Raw genomic sequence first — 24,394 nt, 5'->3', positions numbered from 1 at the left:
AGCTCTTTATTTTCCCACAGTGCGGTGGAGCTAGGGTGAGTTACTGTTTGTGTCAGCCTGACACCCTGCATCTCCGATCTCGGTAAAGAGCCTGACGTAGGCTCTTTACCATGTGACCAGCCGTGTCCAATCACGGCTGGTCACATAGTAAACAGGAAGAGCCGTTGATCAGCTTTCCTTAGTTCGTGCCTGACAGGCACGAGTAAAGGAGCGCCGATTGGCGGCTCTCCTGAGAGGGGGGGGGGTTCGGCACTGGTAATCAGATCATTGCTTACCAGTGCAGATCCTCGGGGGGGGGGGTGCCACTAGAACCACTAGGTTCTAGGAGCCCCCCATTGCCCTCCCTATCAGTGCTGGCCACCAGTTCCCATCATTGCCATCTATCAGTGTCGCCCACCAGTGCCCATTATTGCCCACCAGTGCCGCCCGTCAGTGCCGATAAGTGCCGCCTATCAGTGCCCACCAGTGCCGCCTATCAGTGCCCATTAGCGCCCATCAGTGCCCAGCAGTGCCGCCTATCAGTGCCCACCAATGCTGCATATCAGTGCTACCTATCAGTGCCTATCAGTGCCGCCTATCAGTGCCACCCCATCAGTGCTACCCCATCAGTGCCTCCTCATCAGTGCCTGTCAGTGCAGTCTCATCAGTGCTCATCAGTGCAGGAAAAAACATATTTATTTACAAAATTGTATAACATAAACAAAAAAACTTTTTTTTTTTCAAACTTTTCGGTCTTTTTTTATTTGTTTAGCAAAAAGGGAAAAACCCAGAGGTGATCAAATACCACCAAAAGAAAGCTCTATTTGTGGGGGGGGATGACATAAATTTGGTGTAGGTACAGTGTTGCATGACCGCGCAATTGTCATTCAAAATGCAACAGCGCTAAAAGGGGAAAATTGGCCTGGGCAGGAAGGGGGTGAAAGTGCCTGGTATTGAAGTGGTTAATGGCCTTGATTCTGGGGTTCTTTCGCAGGCTCTGAAGCATGATGTTTGCCATGCGTTGCAAATTAGCGAAGGCCTGAGAAGCTGACTCCTCGGGGTCACTCAAAACGACATTATCTTGAACGTGCTCCTCCTCCTCCCAGCCACGTACTACTCCAAAGTGTCCCGAGGGAGTCAAACTAGGCCTTGCAGATTGCCGCATGTCTTCCTCCTCCTCCTCAAAGCCTGCAAAAGTTCCCGGAGAATTGTCCTCCTCCTCCTCTTCCACCCCTGGATCCTGCTCGGGCCTCTGGAAGCTAGGCATAATGGGGTCAGGATTCTCAGGATAAAGGGGGCCTTGAGAGGCAAGGAAGTCCTCCTCTTCCTCCTGCTTCTCTGTCTCCAGTGCCCTGTCCATAATGCCACGCAGAGTGTGCTCTAACAAAAACAGTACCAGTAGGGTGTCACTGATGCATGCGCTGTCCCGGCTGACCATCCTTGTGGCCTCCTCAAATGGCGAGAGGACAGCGCATGCATCCTTAATCAAAAGCCACTGCCGTGGCGAAAAGAAGCCCAGGCGCGCTGAGCCAGTGCTGGTGCCATACTCGCAGAGATATTCATTGAGGGCCCTCTACTGCATGTACAGGCGCTGCAGCATAGCCAAGGTGGAGTTCCAGCGGGTGGGCATGTCGCAGATGAGGCGGTGTACCGGCAGGTGAAACTCGCACTGCACTTCGGCCAAACGTGCAGTGGCACTGTACGACCACCTGAAGTGACTGCACACCCTTCTTGCCATCCTTAGCACATCCTGCATTCCCGGGTATGAGTTCAAAAGCCACTGTACCACGAGATTCAGGACATGCGCCAGGCATGGCACATGGGTCAACTTTCCCTGCCGAAGGGCGGCCAGGAGGTTTGACCCACTATCGGTAACCACCATTCCTGGCTGCAGCTGGCGTGGTGTCAACCACCTCTGGGCCTGTGCCTGCAGAGCTCCAAGAATCTCAGGGGCAGCGTGCTGCCTGTCCCCTAGACACACAAGCTGCAGCACTGCGTGACACCTTTTGGCCTGAGACATAGAATAGCCCTTTGAACGCTTACGTGGTACCTCATCATATTCAAAGGACCATGCTGCAGAGGAGGGCATGGAGGAGGATGAGGAGGAGGGGCAGGAGGGGGTAGACGTGACAGTTGCAGACATGGGGGCAATACTGGCTGCAGCACCGAGCTATGGCTACAATCCCTTCCGCTGGCAAGCAGTGTCACCCAATGAGCTGTGACAGAAATGTACCGTCCCTGCCCATGTTTGCTTGACCAAGTGTCAGCCGTCAGGTGTATCTTATGGCTGACTGACTTGGCCAGGGACGACACTACATAGCCTTCCACATGTTGGTATAGGGATGGCAGGGCCTTACGGGCAAAGTAATGCCGACTTGGCACCTGCCACTGTGGAACTGCACATTTTGCAAAGTCGCGGAAGGGAGTAGATTCTACCAGGTTAAATGGTAACAGTTGCAGAGTCAGTAGTTTTGCCAAACTACTGTTTAGACGAAATTTGGCGTCTAGATGTTACAGCTGGTGGTGTGCTGGAGGTAGATGTGACACTGCCTGCTATATCATCATCCCTGTCAGTGGAGGCTGCCAACAGGTGACGAGTGACTATAGCAGGGACATACTGATGTGCAGGTGGAGCACGAGGAGGAGCACGAGGAGGACTAGGAGGCCGACTGACCGATCTTTGGCCCTTTTGTGGGTTCTTCAAATGCTCCTGCCAACGGGCCAAGTGGTGGGTTGTCAAATGCCTGTTTAGGCAGCTTGTACCCAGGTGGTTGACATTTTTGCCACGTTTTATACCCTTTTGACAAATCTTGCAGATCGCAACTGTTCGGTCTGCATGAGATGTCTCAAAAAAGGCCCAGCAAGAAGAGGTGTGTATAGTGGCCCGGGAGACAACAGGTGCGGCCTTAGATGGAGGGACCGTCTGCTCTCCCCTCTTGCTTGCTCTGCCTCCTCCTCAACCTCAGACCCAACATCTGACTCCATAAAGGACTGAGCATCAGGCGTGGCCCGGGAGACAACAGGTGTGGCCTTAGATGGAGCGGGCTGTCTGCTCTCTTCTCTTGCTTGCTCTGCCTCCTCCTCAACCTCAGACCCAACATCTGACTCCATAAAGGACTGAGCCTCAGGCGTGGCCCAGGAGACAACAGGTGCGGCCTTAGATGGAGTAGGCCCTCTGCTCTCCCCTCTTGCTCGCTCTGCCTCCTCCTGAACCTTAGACCCAACATCAGACTCCATAAAGGACTGAGCATCAGGCTGGAGTAGATGGCCGACACTGTGGTCAAACAGCTCAGCTGACTCCTCTGCCATGTCCGAAGTTGGGTCTAAGGGAGGACGTGAGGTGGACATGGACTCATCTCTATTTGTTCTGCCAACTGCAGAAGACTGACCACTTTTCTCTGCCTGGGTCACTGTAGTTGCAGATGATGCCGATGATGAGGGTTTGGTAATATAGTCCACCATCTCTTGTACGTACTGTGGACGTATAGCTCGGCCACTGCCGGAGAACAATCCAAATGGTGGCCTGGCTGAGGACTGACCACCATGTCCACCCCTGCCTCTAGACACCCTAGAAGCTGTGCCCCTTTCCGCAGCAGGGCCACGTTTGCCTTTTCTTGGTCTACCTGGCATATTTGTCACTGAGGCGTTGGCAACTCTGTGCGGTGAAAAACGCACATTGCTATGCGGCCCAAAGTTGTCACTGAATACAGCACAGCAGATGCGTGTCACGCACAGTAGCAAAGCCTTTTGCACAATAGACCTAACGCTTTCAAGAACAGGCGTTAAGTTGTCACCGAGGCGTTGGCAACTTTGTGCGGTGAAAAACGCACACTGCTATGCGACCAAAAGTTGTCACTGAATACAGCACAGCAGATGCTTTTGCTCAGTGGACCTAAGGCTTTCAAGAACAGGCGTTAAGTTGTCACTGAGGCAATGTATTTTGCTGACTAGCAAGCACATATATCTGCTGTAGATATATCAGCAGTGCAACGTGTTCACTACACAGAACCCTGACACTTTCACTTTCCCTACAGAAACTAGATTGTTGAATATAACTACTGTGGTATAAAGTACCCTAACTACACTAGATATCCCTTTCCTCACACTAAAAGAACAGCTCCATACAGCAGAAGACTGACACTGTCCCTTTAATTTTTTTTTTTTTTTCTAAATCAAAAAAACCGCACAATCGCTGTATTTAAAACTGCACTGACTGGCTGTAAGCTGAATGCAATTCTGCTATATGGAGCTTTAGAAGCACTCGTCTATGCAGCAAACGTAGTGTAACAAAGCAGGAGTAAGAGAAATGCTTCCACTCTCTTCAACAGAATCACTGTGCTAGGGGTTAGGCGGGGCTATCTTATATACTGTGGGGCGTATTCACTCCTGATTGGCCTCTGGTCCCCGTAGTCACTCCAATCACGTTCCTAGCAGACTCCTGTCCCCTCATTGGCTTTTGCTGACGTTTCTAGGCCAATCACTGGCTTTAAAAAGCCCACTTCCTGTCCCATTGCATTTTGGGCGGTTCTGGTGACCGAATTCCGAACTTTTACCGCAAAAAGTTCGGAATTTGGACGAATTTCGAACACCCAATGTTCGGATCGAACCGATGGTCGACCCAAACCGTTCGATCATCCCTACTGAAGAGTTCAGCACAAATCAGGAATTTAGATTTTGTATTGCTGGAGGGGCCCAGGAAGGGTCAAGCAGCCTAGGCATCTATTTTCCTATTGGATTCACCAATTGATCATTCTGGCCTATGGATTGAAGGGTATGGCTCCTCCTTTTAGAGTAAAAGCACACTCTACTAGAAGCATAGGAAGTTCTTGGGCTTTTCGCCATCAGGCTTCAGTGTTTTAGATCTGTAAGGCCGCTACATGGTGTTCAGTGCATACTTTCTCAAAATTTTACCAAATGGATGTTAGAGCTGCAGAGGATTCTGCTTTTGGCCGTAGTAAGTTACAGATAGCAGTATAGTCTATTTAGTTGATGATAGTTGTTTTCTGGTGATGTCTCCCTCCCCTCAGGGGTATTACTCTGGGACATCCCAGATAGTTACTTATATAGCCTGCTCTGTGTCCCGTGATGTATGATAAAGAAATGTTGTATTTTTTCTTCCTACTTACCTGTAAAATCTATTTAAATACATCACAGGACACATAGGTCCCTCCCCTCTTTTTGGAAAATAATTGCTTGCTACAAAACTGAAGTACTTCCTGTATGTGAGGGGATATATATATCCATTCACTTATAGGTGGCATATAACCCAGATAAGTACAGTATATAGCCTGCTCTGTGTCCCGTGACGTACCTCCAGAAATGAATTTTACAGGTAAGTAGGAAAAAAAATCCAAATTTTAGCAGATAACCTATAGAATATTTTAAAAGGCAGGCAACCTGTACACAGAAATACATTTTTTTTTTTTAAAGTTGATGGGATCTTTTGGTCTTGTAACAAATTATAGAACTGCAGATATTCAGCAAGGTTGCTGACTTCCTGCCTAAGGCTAGGTTCACATCTATATATGTGCTATTGATGTGTTTTTTTGCGGCGTGTTTTTGCTGCATGTTTTTCATGTATGCTTTTGATGCAGTCTGCATTTTTCGTTTTGGCCAATGGCAAGCTAGGTATTGTTGTTGATGAGAGGAAGTGTCTGTTGTCATGCATGAAAATGCAGCAAAACGTGTAAGAAACGCATGTGTATGCATTTTTGATGCAAATCTATTGAAGTCTATGGTGCCAAAAATGCACCTTGCTGCTTTTTTAAAAAATCCCAGCATCTTTCCAAAAAATGCTTTGTAGGAAACTGCATAGATGTGAATAGAATGGACTGTAGTGTGTTTCTGAAGATCTAAAAATGCACTAAAAAATGCATAGTTGTGAACCTAGATTAATATACTAGGGAGCACCTAAGGTAGTAAGCATATACTGTACTTAAAGGTATCATGGCTGGTAGCCCTTCCACCTGCTTTTTTTATTTACATGTGCGTGTGTGTATGTTACACAATAAACGTACGCATATATAGACGTCTACCTACAATTGTCTGTTTTTCTTTCAGGAGAAACATAACTCAAATACTGAATATCACGAGGAAAACCTATTGGGATCAGTACTTGATTTGTTTTTTGCTGGTACAGAGACTACAAGTAGTACTCTGAGATATGCTTTCCTAATAATGCTGAAACACCCAGAGATACAAGGTATTACCTTTGCTTCTTATACATTATTTGTTGCTCCAAATCCATCTTTGGCGCTATTGTCTACATAATAGTTTTATTTAAAAAAAATGTTTTATGCTAAAGTGGATGAAATTTGGATTCATTTAGGTGGAAACGTAACCATGCCATCATTAGGTGCTTGTTTTGACCTGCTAATCATACAGTATGTCTTGTTTGTAAACCAATTGTATGTTACACGTCATGGTGTGACATGTCTTTGTTATGAACACATAGGAGTTAACCTCATCAGCAAGTTTAAAAACATTCCCACAATCTCTTATCTGCAAAAATGAAAGTAGATACTATGCATGCATACCTGCAGTGACTTTACAGGTCAAGCAAAAAAATTGAAAAGGTGAGCGATCTATAAGAGAAACTTGTTATGTTTCTCTCGGTGGAACTTGCATTTAAATTGTGCTTAAAGCTACATTTTAACCAAACCACTAAATCCTAAACCATTCTTAAACCCAAACACAAACCCTAAACGTAACTCCTAAATTTTAATATAAAGTAAGTATGAACTCCAACATAATGGCCAATGATATTATCACTGTATCACTTACCTCTAAAGGAGCTGCTGACGGATAGGCCCCATGATTCCAGATGATGATGACCCTTCCGGCAATGCCACACCCTCTGACACACCTCTAGCTGAAAAAGAAGCATGCATTCGGGCTACACACCCAATGAGGCAATAACAAAAAAAAAGCAACAGAAATAAATAAAGTAATATTATACAATACATCAACAATGCAAGAGCCAAGTATTTTTGGATCCAATCCCCTCTAGGTACCTGAATCCTAAATCTGGGGGAGTGGGAGTGGGGGAGTGATGCCTAACTACAGGCTGAATTGTCCTAAAGTCTCCTAAAACTCCTCCCACTGGCCAGTGTTGTGCTAAATGTTGGGGCCTAGAGTCCTGCATTGGAGCGCTCAAGATTTGAAATCACACAGTAAAAGGGAGTAAGTCTCCAAACTAAGTTCCAAGTAAGGGTGGCACTGTCCTTGCTCAAAGGTAATGAGGTTGAGGCCAGTGGCCTCTGACTACTCTGGAGCCTGTTATGAAGGCTCATCCTTTTCTCTGGCGTTTGGAACTCTGAAAGTTCAAGAGGTGCTTCCCACGGAACCTGTGGCATTTGTGGCAACTATGGACTTTGTAGCCACAATGTCCTATGAAGCCAGCGATACCCCTTTACTATAGCTCGCTGGGTCCCTCAGACAGAAGCAGCCTCTAAACCAGTGTGGCAGCACAGTCCCACTCTGAAACAGTGTAATCTCTGGCAGCAAGCAGCATCTTTGACTCAGCAGCACACTCCTGCCATCAACTCTCATTCCTTTATCCTTTTCTCATGTTCGTATGCCCATTACAGCCTGTGTTACATTTGTAGATCCTGGTTTCCTTTCTTGGCTTGGTTTGTTTAATAGTTAAAATGAGCCTTGGAAGGTAACCCCTGTGAGCTAATGGCTGTTATCAGATTTGTAGCTATCCTCTTACTCCTGTATCTCTTTTTGGTCTTTGTTTTGTCTCTGGATGACTTTCTAGTTTTTAGCCCCTAGCTATCCACTGAAGCTTTAAACCTCAGTTCTCTCATGGATCTCACATCATTTTTCTGTCATCTGCCTCCCTTGCTCCAGCCCCCAAAATTTCTAAGGCAGTTTAGAAGTTTCCCCTGCAGCTGTTTTATTTTCTGACCGATTCCCTTGAAATGATAGGTATGGAGCATATAATGTACACATGGCTCAAGTCTTCTAGCATGTGTTCTGCCATTTAAACTGTGTGAAAGTGTCAATGCTTACAAATTATAAAAAGTGCTGATCGTAATTATTATTTATTTTTTTGCAAGAGGAAAATTTTATTTTAATATATTTCATGATTTTTATACAACCTACAGAAAAGGTCCAGAGGGAGATTGACACAGTGATTGGACAAGATCGCCTTCCATCTGTGGAAGACAGGAGCAAGATGCCATATACAGATGCTGTTATACATGAGATCCAGAGATTTGCCGATATTTTACCTGCAGGATTAATACATGCTGCCAGCAAAGACACCATCTTCCGGGGATACCACATTCCCAAGGTGGCAAAGTGCACTTGTGCATAGTTAGGAATCATTTTTACGCAAAACCATGTAAAAAAGGGCTAGATGATAAGTTGATGATAGGAGGGTACTATGTTTTGAGTATTGCTCTTTGCCAAACACTAAAGTGTTTGCTCCTACTTTTTTATCATACAAAAATGGGCTCTTGGCAGCAGGCCCGGTATATGCTGAAATATCACAGGCTTTGAGCTTGTTCATACCTGTGTGAATACTCTGTGTTTATGCAGCATTTAAGAAGCATTTTTAAATCAATATAGGTGCTAAAATTTAATATAAAGTGTGGTGTTAAATCCCCCAATAATTCACCAATAGGAATTCCAAAAATTATTCTGATAATCTAAAACAAATAATGAATATGTAGTGTTGAAACAAGTGAATAACGTAAATTAAATACTAAACATAATACCATCAATCAAATATTCAGAAAAATGAACATCAGTGCTATCAATATATGTAATAATTAAAAGATGGAATAAAACTCTAAATAAATAAAATCTTTAATTTACATGCTAATTATGTTATAAAAAAAAAAAATAGTGATTTAATAAATATTTAAATGCACTACTGGACAGTAAACCCCGATCATCAGTGCTGTGAATGTTGTGAAATATAATAGGACGAAACAAAGTTCATAAACTCATAAAGTCCCATAAAATCCAGTGTTTGTAATGGTGCAATAACAATTCCATAATTATGTGACTTCACTTCAAAAAGTTCAATGCTCCACCAATGTGCAATGTAGCAGCTCACCTGAATAATGGACCCATATTCACATACAGGTCACATTGCGCTTTGCATGGACAATAAGCAATCTTCATCCCCAAGCTAGTGAAGTTATGCTCACAAATCCTGCTCTCAATTTGCCGCCACATATAATAATAAAGGTCCATATAGTGTAGTATTTTTTTTAAATTATGCTAAAAAGTAGCAAAAACTCACATAAATACATAAAATTATACTCATCAGCGAGTGTGACAAGACAGTGGAGTTCTCCAGGGCACAAACACTATCTCTTCTGAACTTCTGTTTTCAATTGCGACCGGAAGTAAAAGTCACCTGGCTGAATTTTTTTTTTGGAATTCCAATTAATGAATTATTGGGGGATTTAGTGCCGCACTTTAAATTAAATTTTAGCACTTGTTCTACATGTGGGAACACACCAAGTGTTGGCAGCTATATTTTTAATAATAATATTTACATTGAACATTGCACATAAGCGGTGGCTATACCTTTTCCAGTGTTACTACTATTTTAATTCCTTATAACTGCCCTTCTGCTATAATTTTTCCAATGGGCATCACAAAGTGCAGTATTCACAGGAGTGGTAGCATTGTGTTGTGTTAAACAGCATGTCACGTTCATGAGGCATTGGGAAGAGGCAGTGGAAGTTCCTGTATGCTTTAATGCACTGGGAAATAATAGAGAACTAGAACAGAGCAGCTCTAGCCACTGAGCAGCCTAGTGATATACATTTGTGATAAAGAGTATGGAAATGCCCCTTGGAAATTCTCTTTGAGACTATGGGATGCACCCAATATCAGCACAACACCCTCCTATTTTGCTGTTGGGCCATTCTTTCCATGATCATCTTGAGCTGTACCAAGCCACGTGTCAAAGAGATCAAAGTGTACCAATCCATCTTGCAGAGAATTCACAAAAATGACTGCTATCACACCACAATCTAACCATGCCTCAAAGCAGATCATTTCTGCTACTACATATCCACTTTAAGCACTTCCCACTAGAAGAACAACACTTTCATGTGCATTTAACAAGCATCCTTGATGTTTCTTTAACACTTCTGAAAACACAACAAAAATTTGTCACAAATGCTATAGAAGCATGAGTGAGCCTTGCTTCTTTCTTCATAATCAATATATGTGTGATTATTGTCTTTCAATGGCAATAATTCAAGAAGGGAAATCCAGCTTTTATTTAATTGGGGTTGATTTACTAAAGTCAAAAAGACTGTGCACTTTGCAAAGAGCAGTTGCTCCAGAGCTTAGTAAATGAGGTGAAGCTTCACTTTCCAAAGAATACCCAATCACGTGTAAGGAAAAATGAAAAAAAAAAAAAAGAGCATTTTTGCTTATGCGTGATTGGATGATGGCAGTCCGCAGAGCTTCTGCTCATTTACTAAGATCTAAAGCAACTTCTCTTGCAGTGTGCAACTGCACTTTGTAAAGTGCACAGTCTATTTGCCTTTAGTAAATCAACCCCATTGTTTAATCTTTTTCCTACTTAAGCCTAAGGCCCTTTTTATGCGCCTGTTTTTTAGAGGACATGATCAGACCCTCTATTCACCCCTTTGGACTGGTGGGTGTAAACAGACTTATGTCTCTTTATACCTGCCTACCTCCAATCTTGTCTGATCCCCCAAGGACCCTTTTACACTTGTGTGACTTGTCCTGCGACTTGGGATTGCAAAGTCCCATGACAAGTCGTACCCCATGATTTCCAATGAGTACCGTTCATATCTGTGCAGCTTCAAAGTTCAAAGTAGTCCCTGCACTACTTTGGTCTGATTTGGATGCGACTTGAAGGTCCATAGACCTCAAGATTACACAGGCATTGCTTGAAGTCCAGTCAAAGTCGAGACAAAATCACAAGTGTGAAAGGGTCCTAAAAGAAAATTGAAGGGGATCTGTCCCCCTCCATCTAGAATAATTAGATCAGAGGGCAGTGGGCAGACAGGTCCATTTACACCTGGCCGGCAATAGGGCAATGTCTGGTTATAGTTAGCTGATTCATTAATTACCTAAATAATGCATGTCCACTGATTAATGCCATTACAACTTTTAATAAAACATTTCCCCCACTGTCAGGATGAATGCAGCTTTCTCAATAGAATTGTGTTTCTTCTGCTGGATCATCGGTACTACAGCAATATTTTTATATACATAAATACTTGGAATATGGTAAATGAAATGGATTTTGGCCTTTTTCACCCTTATCTACTATGTTACCACATCTATATTATTTTTATATTTACTAATGGCAAACAGGCTGTTCACTTACACAGAAATTTGTACTAGCAATGGAATTTTCCCTAAGTATAGGTAATGCAAAAAATACTCAATCCTGCAAAGGTAATTAAAAAACAAAAAACAGTATTCGGCTTGCACATGATTTGATGATGAAAGTCAGCAGAGCTTCACTTCATTCACTAGACTAAGTGTAAATTATTTTTCAAATAGCAATTTGCTCTGCAATGTTAACAGCCTATGTCCTTTTCAGTAATTCAGTCCCATAGAGTACACTTCATACCTGAGTGAGATAGAGTTGTGCTGTGAGAAAGCCTGAGGATTACATGGGGTAGTTCAAACAAACACAAGGAAACCTTGGGATGAGAATAGGGAGCTCAGGATACCCAGGATACCTGCTCAGTACTTCAGTTTTTCATGCAAACATTGTTGCACTGTACAGGTGCACTGCACTCCGTTCTGCCGTTAGTATGGTGAACCCAGAACGTGCCTATTTAAGATGCTGAGGATTCCCTGAGTCTTCTCTGCTGCCATACATACACCCTTATGTAAAAGAATGCCAGTGCCTAGATGTGTCTCACAGTATCCAATCAGAAAATCAAATAATTTCATTCTTATTATTTTCATTTCAGAACACTGTGGTGGCGACTATACTAACATCGGTCTTGAAAGACCCTAAATGGTTTAAGAACCCAACTCAGTTTGACCCAGAGCACTTTCTTGATGAGAACGGGGCCTTTAAGAAGAATGATGCCTTCATGCCATTTTCTGCAGGTACCAGAGAACTTTGGAATGATGAAAGTGGCAATTCATTCTAAGACTAAGTATATTATATAATTTATAAAGTTGTAAATACAAAGTTACATCCAGTTCAACCTGTGTGTATGATTTTTATTACACAGTGGCTCTAATCCATAAAAGAAAATAAATCCAAGCCTCAACATGTCCTCCACATTATAGCATTGTATGGATGTTGCAATTTATTATTACATATGAATGTGAGTAAAAATATAAATATGTATCAAAATGAATCCCACATGGACAACTCTTACTAGGGGATGCATTATTTGCTTTGATCTTTGCTTTTTGAAGTTTGATCTAATCCTCTTCTTCAGTCCAACTTTGCAATCCTATGAGAAACTCTCTGGACAGAACCATAGTCTCATGACATTAATTTCTGTTGTCAGATCATGGGTGCCATATTTTCTTGACCAAGATCAAGAATCTGCTCACTTAAGGACCAACTGAAGGCAAAAATATTTTTTTTCTCCATCTCTCCCCCCCATCTAATATATCCTGCAAACTGTTTTTTTCCTTACCTGGTGAAGTCAATTATACTCACCAAAGTCCCCCATCTAATTCCCTTGCTGACACTGTTTCCACATGCAGGAACTGCTAGTTCAGTACCCACATGTAACCATTACAAGCTAGCTCCCTTTACTCTCACTGCGCAAACACGCAGCGCTTTACAACATGAGGGTAGACAGTACAGTTACAATACAATTTAATACAGTAGGCTCGTTAGAGCCGACAATCTAATCAGGCGTCTTCTGGATCCTAAGAGGAAGCCTTCACTGGTCATCTCAAAGAAGGACCCACCGGGAAGTAAGCAGCAAGGAAAAGTACCCAACATTGGATGATCATATGACCAAAGCTTAGGAAGAGAAAAATAGGAATTCAGATTTTTTTTTTTTTTCTTAACCCAGCAGTCAGACAGAAGAAAGTATGAGGGAGTTTAAATGTATCTTCAATAAATAACAAGCATGTCTATACTTGCCTGCTCTGTGCAATGTTTTTTCACAGAACAGCTCCAATCCTTTTCTTCTGTGGTCCCCAAACGGTGCTCTAGGCCCCTCCTCTTCATCAGGTGCCCCCACAGAAAGCAGCTTTCCATGGGAACACCCGTGCAGGCTCGCTCCTGAGTCCTGCTGCTGCTGCTTCCATTGACATAGACAGTGGGACTCTGCCCCATCCCGCTCTCATGTCACAGCTTGTAATTAACAGCATTGGGAGCCAATGGCTCCTGCTGCTATCAATCTGTCCAGTGAGTAGAGTGACAGCGGCTGGAGCCGCTTAGCTTCTGCACATTGCTGGATCGAATGGGCTCAGGTAAGAAAAAGAGAGGGTCTGGGGGGAGCTGCATCCAGAACAGTTTTTCACCTCAATGCATAGAATGCATTAAGGTGAAAAACTTTAAGGCTTTACAAGCACTTTAAGATACAAAATTGTACAAAATGTAAAAAAAAACAAAAAAAAAAAAACAGAATGAAACAAAACTATGTAATCACATTGTCTGCAAAGAAACACTGATGCATAGATTTGTAAAGCCCTGGCTTTCCACATCATAAGCCTAGAATCAGGTGTTCCTGGGTACAGTGTTAGGTTACTGACAAACATGATTTTGCACTGCACGTTGGGCTTGTAATGGCACTGAAATGCTGATTTTTTATTTGGTCCATTCTTTCTAGGTAAACGCATTTGTGCAGGAGAAGGGCTGGCTCGTATGGAACTCTTCTTATTTTTTACTACTATACTGCAAAGATTTACTTTAAAATCTACAGGGGACACGAAGGACCTAGAGATCACCCCAGAACCCAACACCAACGCTTCAAGAGCTCGGAAATATAAGATGTTTGCTGTCCCTCGGTGAAATACTCATCATGCATTGTCAAACATGGTGTCACACTGTGGCTAGAGGCTGCCAACTTTATTTTGGTTTTGGTAGTAAACCTTTGATTGTATATTGCAGCCACTATAGACCATTTTGCAAATAAAATTACTTTTGAACTGGATGTATACATTTTATTGTGTATTGCAATTATTCTAGACTCACCATTTCGCAAATAAAATCATTTTTGAACTAGATGTAGACTTCCACATCTTCACGTTCAATATGTTCTGACCTTTGTAAAATTATGAAAAATAATAAACTGACAATTGTAATAAAAATATTAGTGAAATAAGGGACGCCCCGTGTACTATTCTTGCAGGATCTCTGGATATTCTGAATTTGAAGGAAAGATTAAATGCTGAAAGATTGCCCTTTAGCTGATTTTTTGGGTGATTATGTGAAATTTCAGTTCCTATACTAGTTAAGCTGCATGCAAAATTTTTTTGCTATATTTCTGGATCACAGGAGTGCAGTTAGCAGACCACTGTCAGCTGATGTCACTAACCCTTTCCAAGCTCTGAAAAGATCCCAACCATATCAGCAGTGGTCAACAATGTTTGACCACTCAATTCTCTGTCTTAGAGGTGGTGGGGGACAGCTGCAACCATCTAGGTAAGTATATTTGTTTATTTTTTTATAATCCATACTTCTCTTTTAGGCTCCGCTCGCAGCACTAGAATTGCGGACGGAATCGCATGATGCTGCCCACTATTCCAGAATTGTGGCAAAACACGGGATGCTTTTGCAATGCCATTATTTCTTAATGGCGCCTCAAACCCAGTGTGATTTTTGCCGCGATTGTCGAGCGACAAATTACGCTAAAATCATTCTATCAATTTACAATATGAATTTTCAAAGCCCGTAAACTATAATTTACACATTAGCCACATATGGGGAACTGTGTCAAATGCTTTGGCAAAATCCAAGTATACCACGTCCACAGCCATCCCCTCCTGAAAACGTCAGTCTTCTGTGAATTCATGAAGACTATTGCTTACAATTTTAATTTCTAGAAAAAGCTCTTCTATGTGTTCTTTTATTAATATCGCCAGTATTTTCCCGACTATTGAAATAGAATAACTGGTCTGTAGTTAATTGGTAATGGATTTGATCCATTTTTAAATATAAGTACCATATTGGCCTTATGCCAATCCAGTGGTACTACAGTATGCCATTTATTAAGGAGTCTCCTAAAATTAGAAATAATTGTATAAATGTAACAGAGCTCAGCTCCTCACACTTGTGTGTAAGCTATCTGGTCCAGGTGCTTTATTCACCTTTATTTTTTCCAAATATTTCTGGACCATGTCAATTGTTAGCTATTGTGGACCATTTAGGGCTATGTCGATACTATCCCAATTAATGATTTGAGCCTCCCATTTTCTTTTGTTTACACAGTACTGAAAAGGGTATTTAAAAAGTTTGCCTTCTCTGTCGCCAGTAACCAACCCAAAATTATCTAGTAAAGGGCTTACATGCTCAGACCTGACCTTTTTACTGTTAATATGCTTGACACATTTTGTGGGGTTTGTCCTACTCTCTTTTGCACCTCTATAACCACAAATACTTTTTAGGTTTTTTTTTGTGTATAGAGTAAAATAGGGTTATAATCCCAGTTAAGTTGTTTTGGTAATTTGTGTGCCATTGAGGAGATTTCCTTTCACTTCCTGTCCCATAGACAAACAGAAAGTGAGAGGAATCCCTGGTTACCACAAGAACTAGTTTATTGGCATCAACTACATTGCAAAATGTTCCCCCTATTATTGTTCTAGGGAAAACCAAAATATGAGATTTTTTTTACTTTTACTTTCTTTTCAATGGTTTTTATTAAAGTTTCAAAACATCAAACATAAGATACAGTACAGGTAAACGTAAAGGTTGTATAGCATTAAACAAATATAGTAAACACACTAGAGTGTACCATACAAAACCGTGTTGGATACATTTTTGGAGCCCCCATTACTCAATATCCGGGCCCCCCCGGAGACCAGGCTCCAGTCCAATCCCCCCCGCGCTGAGCCGAAGGGTCGGGCCGCCCGGACCACCCCCAAGGGGATCAATACTGTGGTCCCACGCCCTCCCCCCCACCCCCGCAGGAGCTGGGACCCAGCCCCCGGCGTACACCCAGAGCTTCCCGAAGCTAACAAGAGGTGCGTCCACAAAGAACCCGAACTCTAGCATGCTGTAGAACATTACGTTTGCAATAACCACGCAGATGAACACAGAGACCATCAACCGGACGGTCTAAACATCAGCCTCAGATAGAAATATATGTCATCATTAATAATATGATCAAGTAAAGATCAAGCCCGAGCAAGAGGAAAACCCCTCAGCTCGGGTACTTTAGCAACCAAGGACTCCATTCGCGGTCAAACAGCAGGCTTCTATCGCTGGAGTTGGCAAAGAACTGTTCATAAGAGTAGTGGGTTCTAACCCTATTAATGACATCTGTCACCATGGGGGCATCAACAGACCTCCACGCCGCGGTGACAGACATCCTAGCAGCTGTGAGAATGTGAGAGGTCACACAACGAAACGGTCGTGGAACCCTGTCAATACCCAAGTTCAATAGAGCTAGGGCTGGGGACATGGACAGCGAAATTCCCGTTATAGAGATAAGTAGTGCAAACACCGCTGCCCAATATCCTCTCAGCTTCCTACACTGCCACAGTAGATGGAATAGTGTACCCCTACCCCCACATCCCCTACAGCATAAGATTGGTGCATCTTTGAACATCTTAGCCATCTTCACAGGTGTCAGATAACTACGGTGGAGAAATTTGAGAGCCACCTCCCAGTGGTTAGTACAATGCGTAAATGTGTAAAAGGAGCGAATAGCCAGCCGCCATTCCAGCTCCGAAAATACCACTGAAAGGTCGCCCTCCCAGGCCACCATACTAGCCGACTTGACCCATCCACGCTGGAGGCGCAGACGATGGTAGAACCACGACAATCCCTTCGTTTTACGATACTCTTTGTGCAAATAGTCCCAGATCTCAGAGGGCACCTCAATAATCGGGTTGGGAAACTTAATGTGGTAATGGTGAAGCTGTGCATGAAAGAAGGAGGACGGGGTTCCGACCTGCCCACGGACATCATGGTATGTGAAGGTATCCGGGAACAATGTCCTCGGAATTTTCAGGGAGGGAAGCAGGAACTGATAGGCTGCCAGTGTTAATTCTCTCTTAGCTATCGGGGTTCCCTCCATCCTCTGTACCTCCCCCCAAGCTCCCAGTGTGGCCCGCAGTGAGGACAGGCTGGGAATGTGCACCTCCCTTTTTGTCAATGCGGCCTGAAGCAGAGATGGTAGATCTCGCTGTGCCACCATTGCCCTCTCTAACAGCACCCATAGTTTGTCCGAAGTTGGATCGAACCAAGCTTTTGCTTGGTCCAACAGGGCAGCAGAGTGGTAGGACCTAAGATGAGGGAAGCCCACCCCCCCAGCCGATCTAGATTTAAGTAACGTGGAGTATGACAATTTAGGTACCCTGCCCTCCCATAGGAAGTTTCGGAAGAGCTTATCCATACCCCTAAAGAAGGATTCGGGTAACAATATAGGGAGCGTCCTAAAATAGTACAATATTTTGGGGAGCGCTATCATTTTAAGGGCAGCTATGCGGCCCATCCAGGAAAGATCGTAGGACGCAATGTGCTGCAAGTCCCCAGCAATAATGGACTGTAATTTAGTAAAGTTGGTCTGGTACGTTAAGGATGTCGGCGCCACTAAGGAGATACCCAGGTACGTAAGGGACTTGTTAGTCCATTGAAAAGGATATTTTGATTTCAGGAACTGCAAGATCGGAGGGTTCAGGGAGAGTGGTAGGCACACGGACTTAGTGACATTGAGTTTGTAGTAAGAGACTGTCCCAAACCTGTCTAGCTGTTGCTGTACGTAGTGCAATGACTTTACAGGGGAAGTTAAGGTCAGGATCACATCATCCGCAAAAAGCCTGATTTTGTGATCCCTACCTCCCACCGAAATCCCAGATATATTAGGGTCGCTCCTAATCGCCTCAGCCAGCGGTTCCATAACCAGGGTGAAAATCAAGGGGGAAAGGGGGCACCCCTGACGGGTCCCATTTGTAATGTTGAAATTAGATGATAAAGCACTTGATGTAAATACCCTAGCTGAGGGCTTGGTGTACAGTGCTGAGATAGCCGAGAAGATGTTCCCCCTCAACCCGAATTTAGTAAGTGTCGCTCTAAGGTACCCCCAGTGAACCCTATCGAACGCTTTTTCAGCATCCAATGTCAGGAACACAGAGGGCACCTTCCGAGTTTCAGCTATCTGCACCAGGTCCAGCATCCTCCTGGTACCGTCCGGCGCCTGTCTCCCTTTCACAAAACCCACTTGGTCAGCCTTGACCAGGTGAGGAGTCACCTCAGCCAGTCTGACCGCCAGTATTTTTGCATACAACTTGAGATCGGTGTTTAAAAGGGAAATGGGGCGAAAATTCTGAGGAGCATCTGGCGCCTTCCCAGGTTTTGGAAGTGCCACGATAACCGCCTGGAGCATCTCCTCGGGGAAGGAGGAGCACTGAACAGCGGCGTTGAACACCCTACTTAGATATGGAGACAGAACCTGACTGAAGGCCTTATAGTATTCTGAGGAGAAGCCATCCGCTCCCGGTGATTTATTGGAGGGCAAAGAAGCTATGGCTAGTTGGATCTCCTCTTCGGTTATGGGGGCATTAAGGGATTGCAACATATGGTCCGTAACACCTGGGAGATGAAGGGTATCCAGGAAGTCAGCAATAAGGGAATCTGTAGGCTGTGGGGTAATCGCGTCATCCTGAAGATTATACAACGAGGTATAGTAACTCGAGAAAGCGTTAGCGATCTCATTAGGGTGTCGCACCTGATTACCAGAGACGGGATCAGTGATTGAGGCCAGCTTAGTTTTTTGTTGTCTTTTCCTTAAGTAGTTAGCTAACATTTTCCCCGACTTATTCCCTTGAGAGTAATGCCGCGCTTTAGTGCGAAAGAGGAGGTATTGATGTTCCTCCATAAGTTTAGCTCTAACCTGCAGTCTACAGTTCGTGAGGTCTCGCAACAAGAGCTGGGACGGATTCAGTTTATGTGCTGATTCTAGTGCTTTAAGTTTCTCCATTAGGGCCCTAAGAGCCCCCGTTCTTGCTCTTTTAACTCTAGAAGCCTGCTGAATGAGCAACCCTCTCGAGAACGCCTTATGAGCGCACCACAAATGAAACACATCAATCCCAGGGGTGTCGTTGTACCCAAAATAGTCCCTTATCTGACCACCCAGTCGGTCCCTATGAGCGGGGTCCCGGAGCAAAGAGACATTATTGCGCCACAAATGCACCGGCGTTGTCACGTGAGACTCCGAGACCGCCACCGAAACCGGCGCGTGGTCAGACCATGATATAGAATGTATCACAGAATTTTCCACTGCCCTCAAAAATTGCAAATCGGCCACAAACAAATCCAGCCGTGAATAAGATTTGTGAGGGGCCGAGAAGTAAGTAAAATCTCTTTCCGTGGAGTTAAAGCAACGCCACACATCGTACAGGTCAGAGGCATGCAAGAACCGCTGCAGAGTAGCCCTTGCACGTCCCTGAGCCGGAGAACAATCCAGCTCCTGGTCCACCACACAGTTGAAATCCCCACAATACACCGTGAGACCTTTCTTCATGCGATCCACCTTCTTGACTAATGCTTTAAAGAATTTGATCTGGCCCTTGTTCGGGGCATAGAGATTTACAATTGTATATGTAGTGTTGTTGATGTCGCAGATCAATATCACGTATCGACCTGCCTCATCTGACACCACCTCATGCAGCTGAAATGCCACAGAATGTTTAACTGCAGTGAGCACCCCCTTTTTTTTGGATTCCCCAGAAGAGACAAATATATGTGGATAAGCCTTATCCGTGCATTTAGGTGGGTTTGATCGCGCGAAGTGGGTCTCCTGTACACATATAATATCACCCTTGAGGGTGCGGGCCTCTCTCCAGAGGGACCTACGTTTGAACGGGCTGTTCAGTCCATGGGCGTTAATAGAAACGATTTGAATAACCATTTAAAATGGTACCGTAATGATCATTGCAGTGGCCGCGTCCCACATATATGCAGAGATGAGAACTCTGCAAGATATGGTTGGGGACCATGAATGGTCTCCAGCATCAGCGACCAGACCTAAATTGGAGGGCAACACTAGGCCGTGGCCGTCACAGTACCTGCGGTCCATGTAGAATAAGTTCAGAACTGAGCAACATGTCCTTGCTGGCATAGTTGAACCGTGGGAGTCCTTGGTTACATGTTGAGTGGTTTCCAGGTGTAAGTAGCTTGCAAAGAGGCTGAAGAAATAAAAGAAACAAAATAGAACAAAACATGGAAGTAACAAAGGTAACAAACCAAAAGCTTGGGGTAAACCCCATCATGCGATTCAATCGCAGGTAGTGGTAAGGGGGGTAATAGCACCGGCCTCCCGCATACCCCTTGAACTCCAGCATGTAGGTCAGGGAAAAAAAAAAAGGGAAACAGACAGACCCCCTAAAACCTCCCTGGAACTGCTGAAGAGACCTCCATGGAAAAAGGACAGGCCATCCGAACCATCGGGGCCAACTGAAAGGGACCCAAAGTTCATCTGTTGACTCGGCGCCATTCAGGTTCAAGTCGAGCTGGTGGATCTGTACTCGGCGGTGAGCTCTGCTGATCCGGGATAATTCCCCACTGCTTAGTCAGCGCAAAGCCCTCATGCACTGAGCGGATAACATGTGTGCGGCCCTCCTTGATTATGAGCAGCTTGGTAGGGAATCCCCAGGAATAGGCAATGTTGTTGTTCCGTAGTAGCTTGGTCAAAGGAACTAGTTTCCTCCTCGCCGCCATGGTGAACTGAGACAGGTCTGCGTAGACAGATATATCATGATACGGGTCCGGCAGCGGTGTATGCTTCCGCGCGAACCTCATGAGATCGTCTTTGACATGAAAAAAATGGATGCGGGCAATGACATCCCGTGGTACCTTATCTGGAAGATGTTGCGGCTTTGGCAAACGGTGAGCCCGGTCTACCACTACTTCCGTCACAGGTGTGTCAGGCATCAGAGCCAAAAGCATGGCTTGGACATACGGCCTCAGTTCTGACGGTGGGATAGACTCCGGGACCCCCCGAAGTTTAACATTGTTTCGGCGGGCCCTGTCCTCCAGGTCCGCCATCTTGCTCTTTAGGGCCTCCAGGTCATCGTCCTGCTCGTTATGAGAGTCAACTAGTTCATTATGCGCTAGTGTGAACTCCTCCATTTTGGATTCTAAGTGATCCACCCTGCCCCCGAGTTCAACTACATCGGTTTTAATTCCATTAACACAGGCCACAATTTCCCTGTGAAAAGCGCCGTTAATAGTGAGGAGCATTTCCTTCATAGTGGCATCTGTGAGAGGCTGCCCTGTAGTAGGAAAGTCTTTAAAGTTCTCATAGAACTCCAGCGTGCTGTTCAGGGACCCCTCCCCCGCCCGCTTATCTCCTGCCCATCTGTGGCTTTCAGACCTCTTGGGCGCTGATTTGTGGGGGCTGTGGGTAGGTGAGGTCCCCTGGGATGACTTGCTGCTCGCAGCGGGGGAGATAGAGCCGGATGTCCGTTCGTGAGCTCGCTGCGCCGCTCCGGAGGCTCCGGCGCCTCGGGCCTGCAAGGAGGACTCGGCGCCATCTTGCGAGCGCGGAGTGCTGGAGGTGGCCAAAAAGTCCGTCAGTTTACGGGGCGCCCCGCGGTCTTTGCGCTTCCTCATGGTGGTCTAGAGGTTCCTGAGTGGCTTATGTGGGGATTAGGAGCCGGAGGTGCTTACCCACGTCGCTTGGCTGTCGGTGGAGGTACCGGGAGAGACGGAGCTCGGATCCTAAGCGGCCATCTCCTTCGGCTGCCGGCCACGCCCCCTTTTTTACTTTTACTTTCAATGGTAACAGTAAACATAAGAAATAGAGAGGGTGAATCTCCCTAACTGGAACACAGACTGCAACAAAAAAACAAAAAACAAACAGGTGTATTGATCCCTCTCTACTCTGTCCAAAACTAGAAAAAAAAAATTGACTTTAGTTATACTTTAAAGATCTAAAAACTTGGCTTCTTTAACCTTTGCTAGATGGGAAACTCTGTGTATCCCTCTTTTTTCAGTGGAGACCGACTGAGTTTCCTCTCATTTTAAATTGTTCAGAGTCTGCCCAAGGCTTGCTCAAAACAAAAACCTAGGAAGGTAAGGAAAAATGTTTAAATTATTTTTAAGTATGCTGCGTGGATGGTAACACATAACAAACAAATTGTAAGGTTTTCCCTATGCACACCTTGGGTTGAGTTCCTTCATGTTGGAAATGAAAGTGGCCATCCCCAAACTATTCCCACAAAGTTGGGAGCATGAAATTGTCCAAAATGTCTGGGTATGCTGACGCCTTAAGAGTTCCCTTCACGGGAACTAAGGGGCCAAACCCAACCCCTGAAAAACAACCCCACACCATAATGATTTGGAGGGGTGGCCCAATACTTTTGGCAATATAGTGTGGATGAGTGAGTTTGAGGGGGAAGGGGGGGGGGGGACTTGACTGGTCTCCACAGAGTCCTCACCTAAACCCGATAGAACACCTTTGGGGTGAATTAGAGCGGAGACTGCAATCCAGGCCTTCTCGTCTAACATCAGTGCCTGACCTCACAAATGCACTTCTGGAAGAATGGTCAAACATTCCTAAACCTTGTAGACAGCCTTCCCAGAAGAGTGGGAGCTGTTATATACACACACACACATATATATATATACACACACACACACACACACACACAGTATATGCATGTTTAAAGGCAGGTGTCCCAATACTTTTGGTTATATAGATAGATATATGCCCATCTTTTTTCTAGAGGCTATCCCATGACATCCCCTGCCATAAGACTTTATACTCAGAAGAAAGGAATGTCCACAAAATGATAATATATTTTCCGCACTTTACTGCTGTTCTTCAAAAGATGGCAGTGACAAATCACATTATATGGGCATACTATCTGGGGTTGCGTGACATCACCTTGCCAATCACACATATTGTGGATGTACTGTCATTATGTGAAAGCAGCACATTAGACATTACTTCTAAGCCATTTCCATGTTATATCTGTAGCATTCTGCTTTATTAAAACTGAGATTCACAAAGTGAAGCATCCTTTCTCTCCCTCCAAGTCACACTTTATAGCACTACCCAGCTGGGTATGAGTTATTCTCTTGTCATTAATACTCACTCAGAGGACTCTGACTTGTCCATTAGCCTTTATGCATCCGGCTCACTACTCTCCTCTACTCATTTTAGTGACAGGACTGCTGCTGCAGCTCCTTTTGAATTCTGTAAACTTCTCCTGGAACGTCTGTCCAGGGTCTTGGCTGTGCTGACTACATCTGCACAAATGTGGGGTAATTGCTCCTGTATTGCTACCCCTGAAGAAGCTACTGGATATTGCCCTGGTTCTTTTTCCTAGTAGGACCCCCAAATCATCGAACATACTAGGTCACACTATGGGGTCAGCTCAAAGTGATTGTAAATGATCACCTTGTAAAAAAAAAAAAAAAAAACATTAAGTGTAAAATAGAAATAAAAGGCAAAACATTTGTATAGATATAAAATAAATACATTTTTTTCCCATTTTTTATAAGTGATCACATTCCCTCTGTTCTCAGCTGCATAAGAGCCAGGGAGAGGAGAGGCAACAGAACACTGATCTTCCCAGGCTGAGGTCCCAGCAAAGCTAGAGAACTGACCATGTTGTGCTTTCCTGCTTAGTGTGGTCAGATTATAATAGGAACGCAGAGGGATTGGCAGGATCACCAGGCATTTAATACAAAGGAAGCAATACAAAGGAGAACACACAAGTACATGGGGGTAACAAACACTTTAATTCATGGTCCCTGCCCACAAGTGATAAATTATGGTTATCTATTGAACAGGCCATTACTCCTGGCCACAATCTCACTGCCCTAGTTCTGGCATCACTGCTTTCCCCTACAGTGGTTAAACCCGCTTAACCCACTATCCTTTCTACTTTAGGAGCCTGGAAAAATGTGCTCAGCAGAACTACCCCCCCCCCCCCCCCCCCTCCCCAGGACCCATATATTCCTAAAATTCTCTTACAGGCCTGTAAATTCATTATCCCATACTTTTCTCTGAGAGACTAGATTGCTCAGGGTTATAATTTTTCGGGAATACCTACTGGATACCACCACTATAGCTGACATATTTAGACTACAACAGATTCAGCATTTCCCCTCAGTTAACCTGAGTAAGTCTTTCCCATTCCCCAGGCTATTTGGAAATACACTGCTCATAAAAAATAAAGGAACACTTTTTAACCACTTACGGACCGACTGCCGCAGTTTCACGTTGATGTTTTGATGTTAACCACTTACCGGCCGACCGCCGTCAATTTACGTCGGTCCTTTGACGCTAAATACCGGGTT

The 24,394-nt window shown here is 44.4% G+C and overlaps 1 protein-coding gene across 1 annotated transcript in view; it reads left to right on the top strand.

Moving 5' to 3' along the window:
• The window catches only part of LOC309559470 (cytochrome P450 2C8-like), a 70,232-nt gene extending 56,163 nt beyond the window's left edge, over positions 1-14,069 (top strand). The window contains exons 6-9 of the mRNA XM_082262742.1: positions 6,040-6,181; positions 8,091-8,278; positions 11,916-12,057; positions 13,752-14,069. Of these exons, the coding sequence (XP_082118868.1) occupies positions 6,040-6,181; positions 8,091-8,278; positions 11,916-12,057; positions 13,752-13,933 (654 nt within the window). The 3' untranslated portion in view covers positions 13,934-14,069. The remainder of the gene's footprint in view (positions 1-6,039; positions 6,182-8,090; positions 8,279-11,915; positions 12,058-13,751) is intronic.
• The last annotated feature ends 10,325 nt before the right edge of the window (positions 14,070-24,394 follow it).

Source organism: Pelophylax lessonae (genome assembly GCF_965119305.1).
Source record: "Pelophylax lessonae genome assembly, chromosome: 7".
NCBI classification, from domain to species: Eukaryota; Metazoa; Chordata; class Amphibia; order Anura; family Ranidae; genus Pelophylax; species Pelophylax lessonae.
This window is presented reverse-complemented; position numbering and strand designations above follow the sequence as displayed.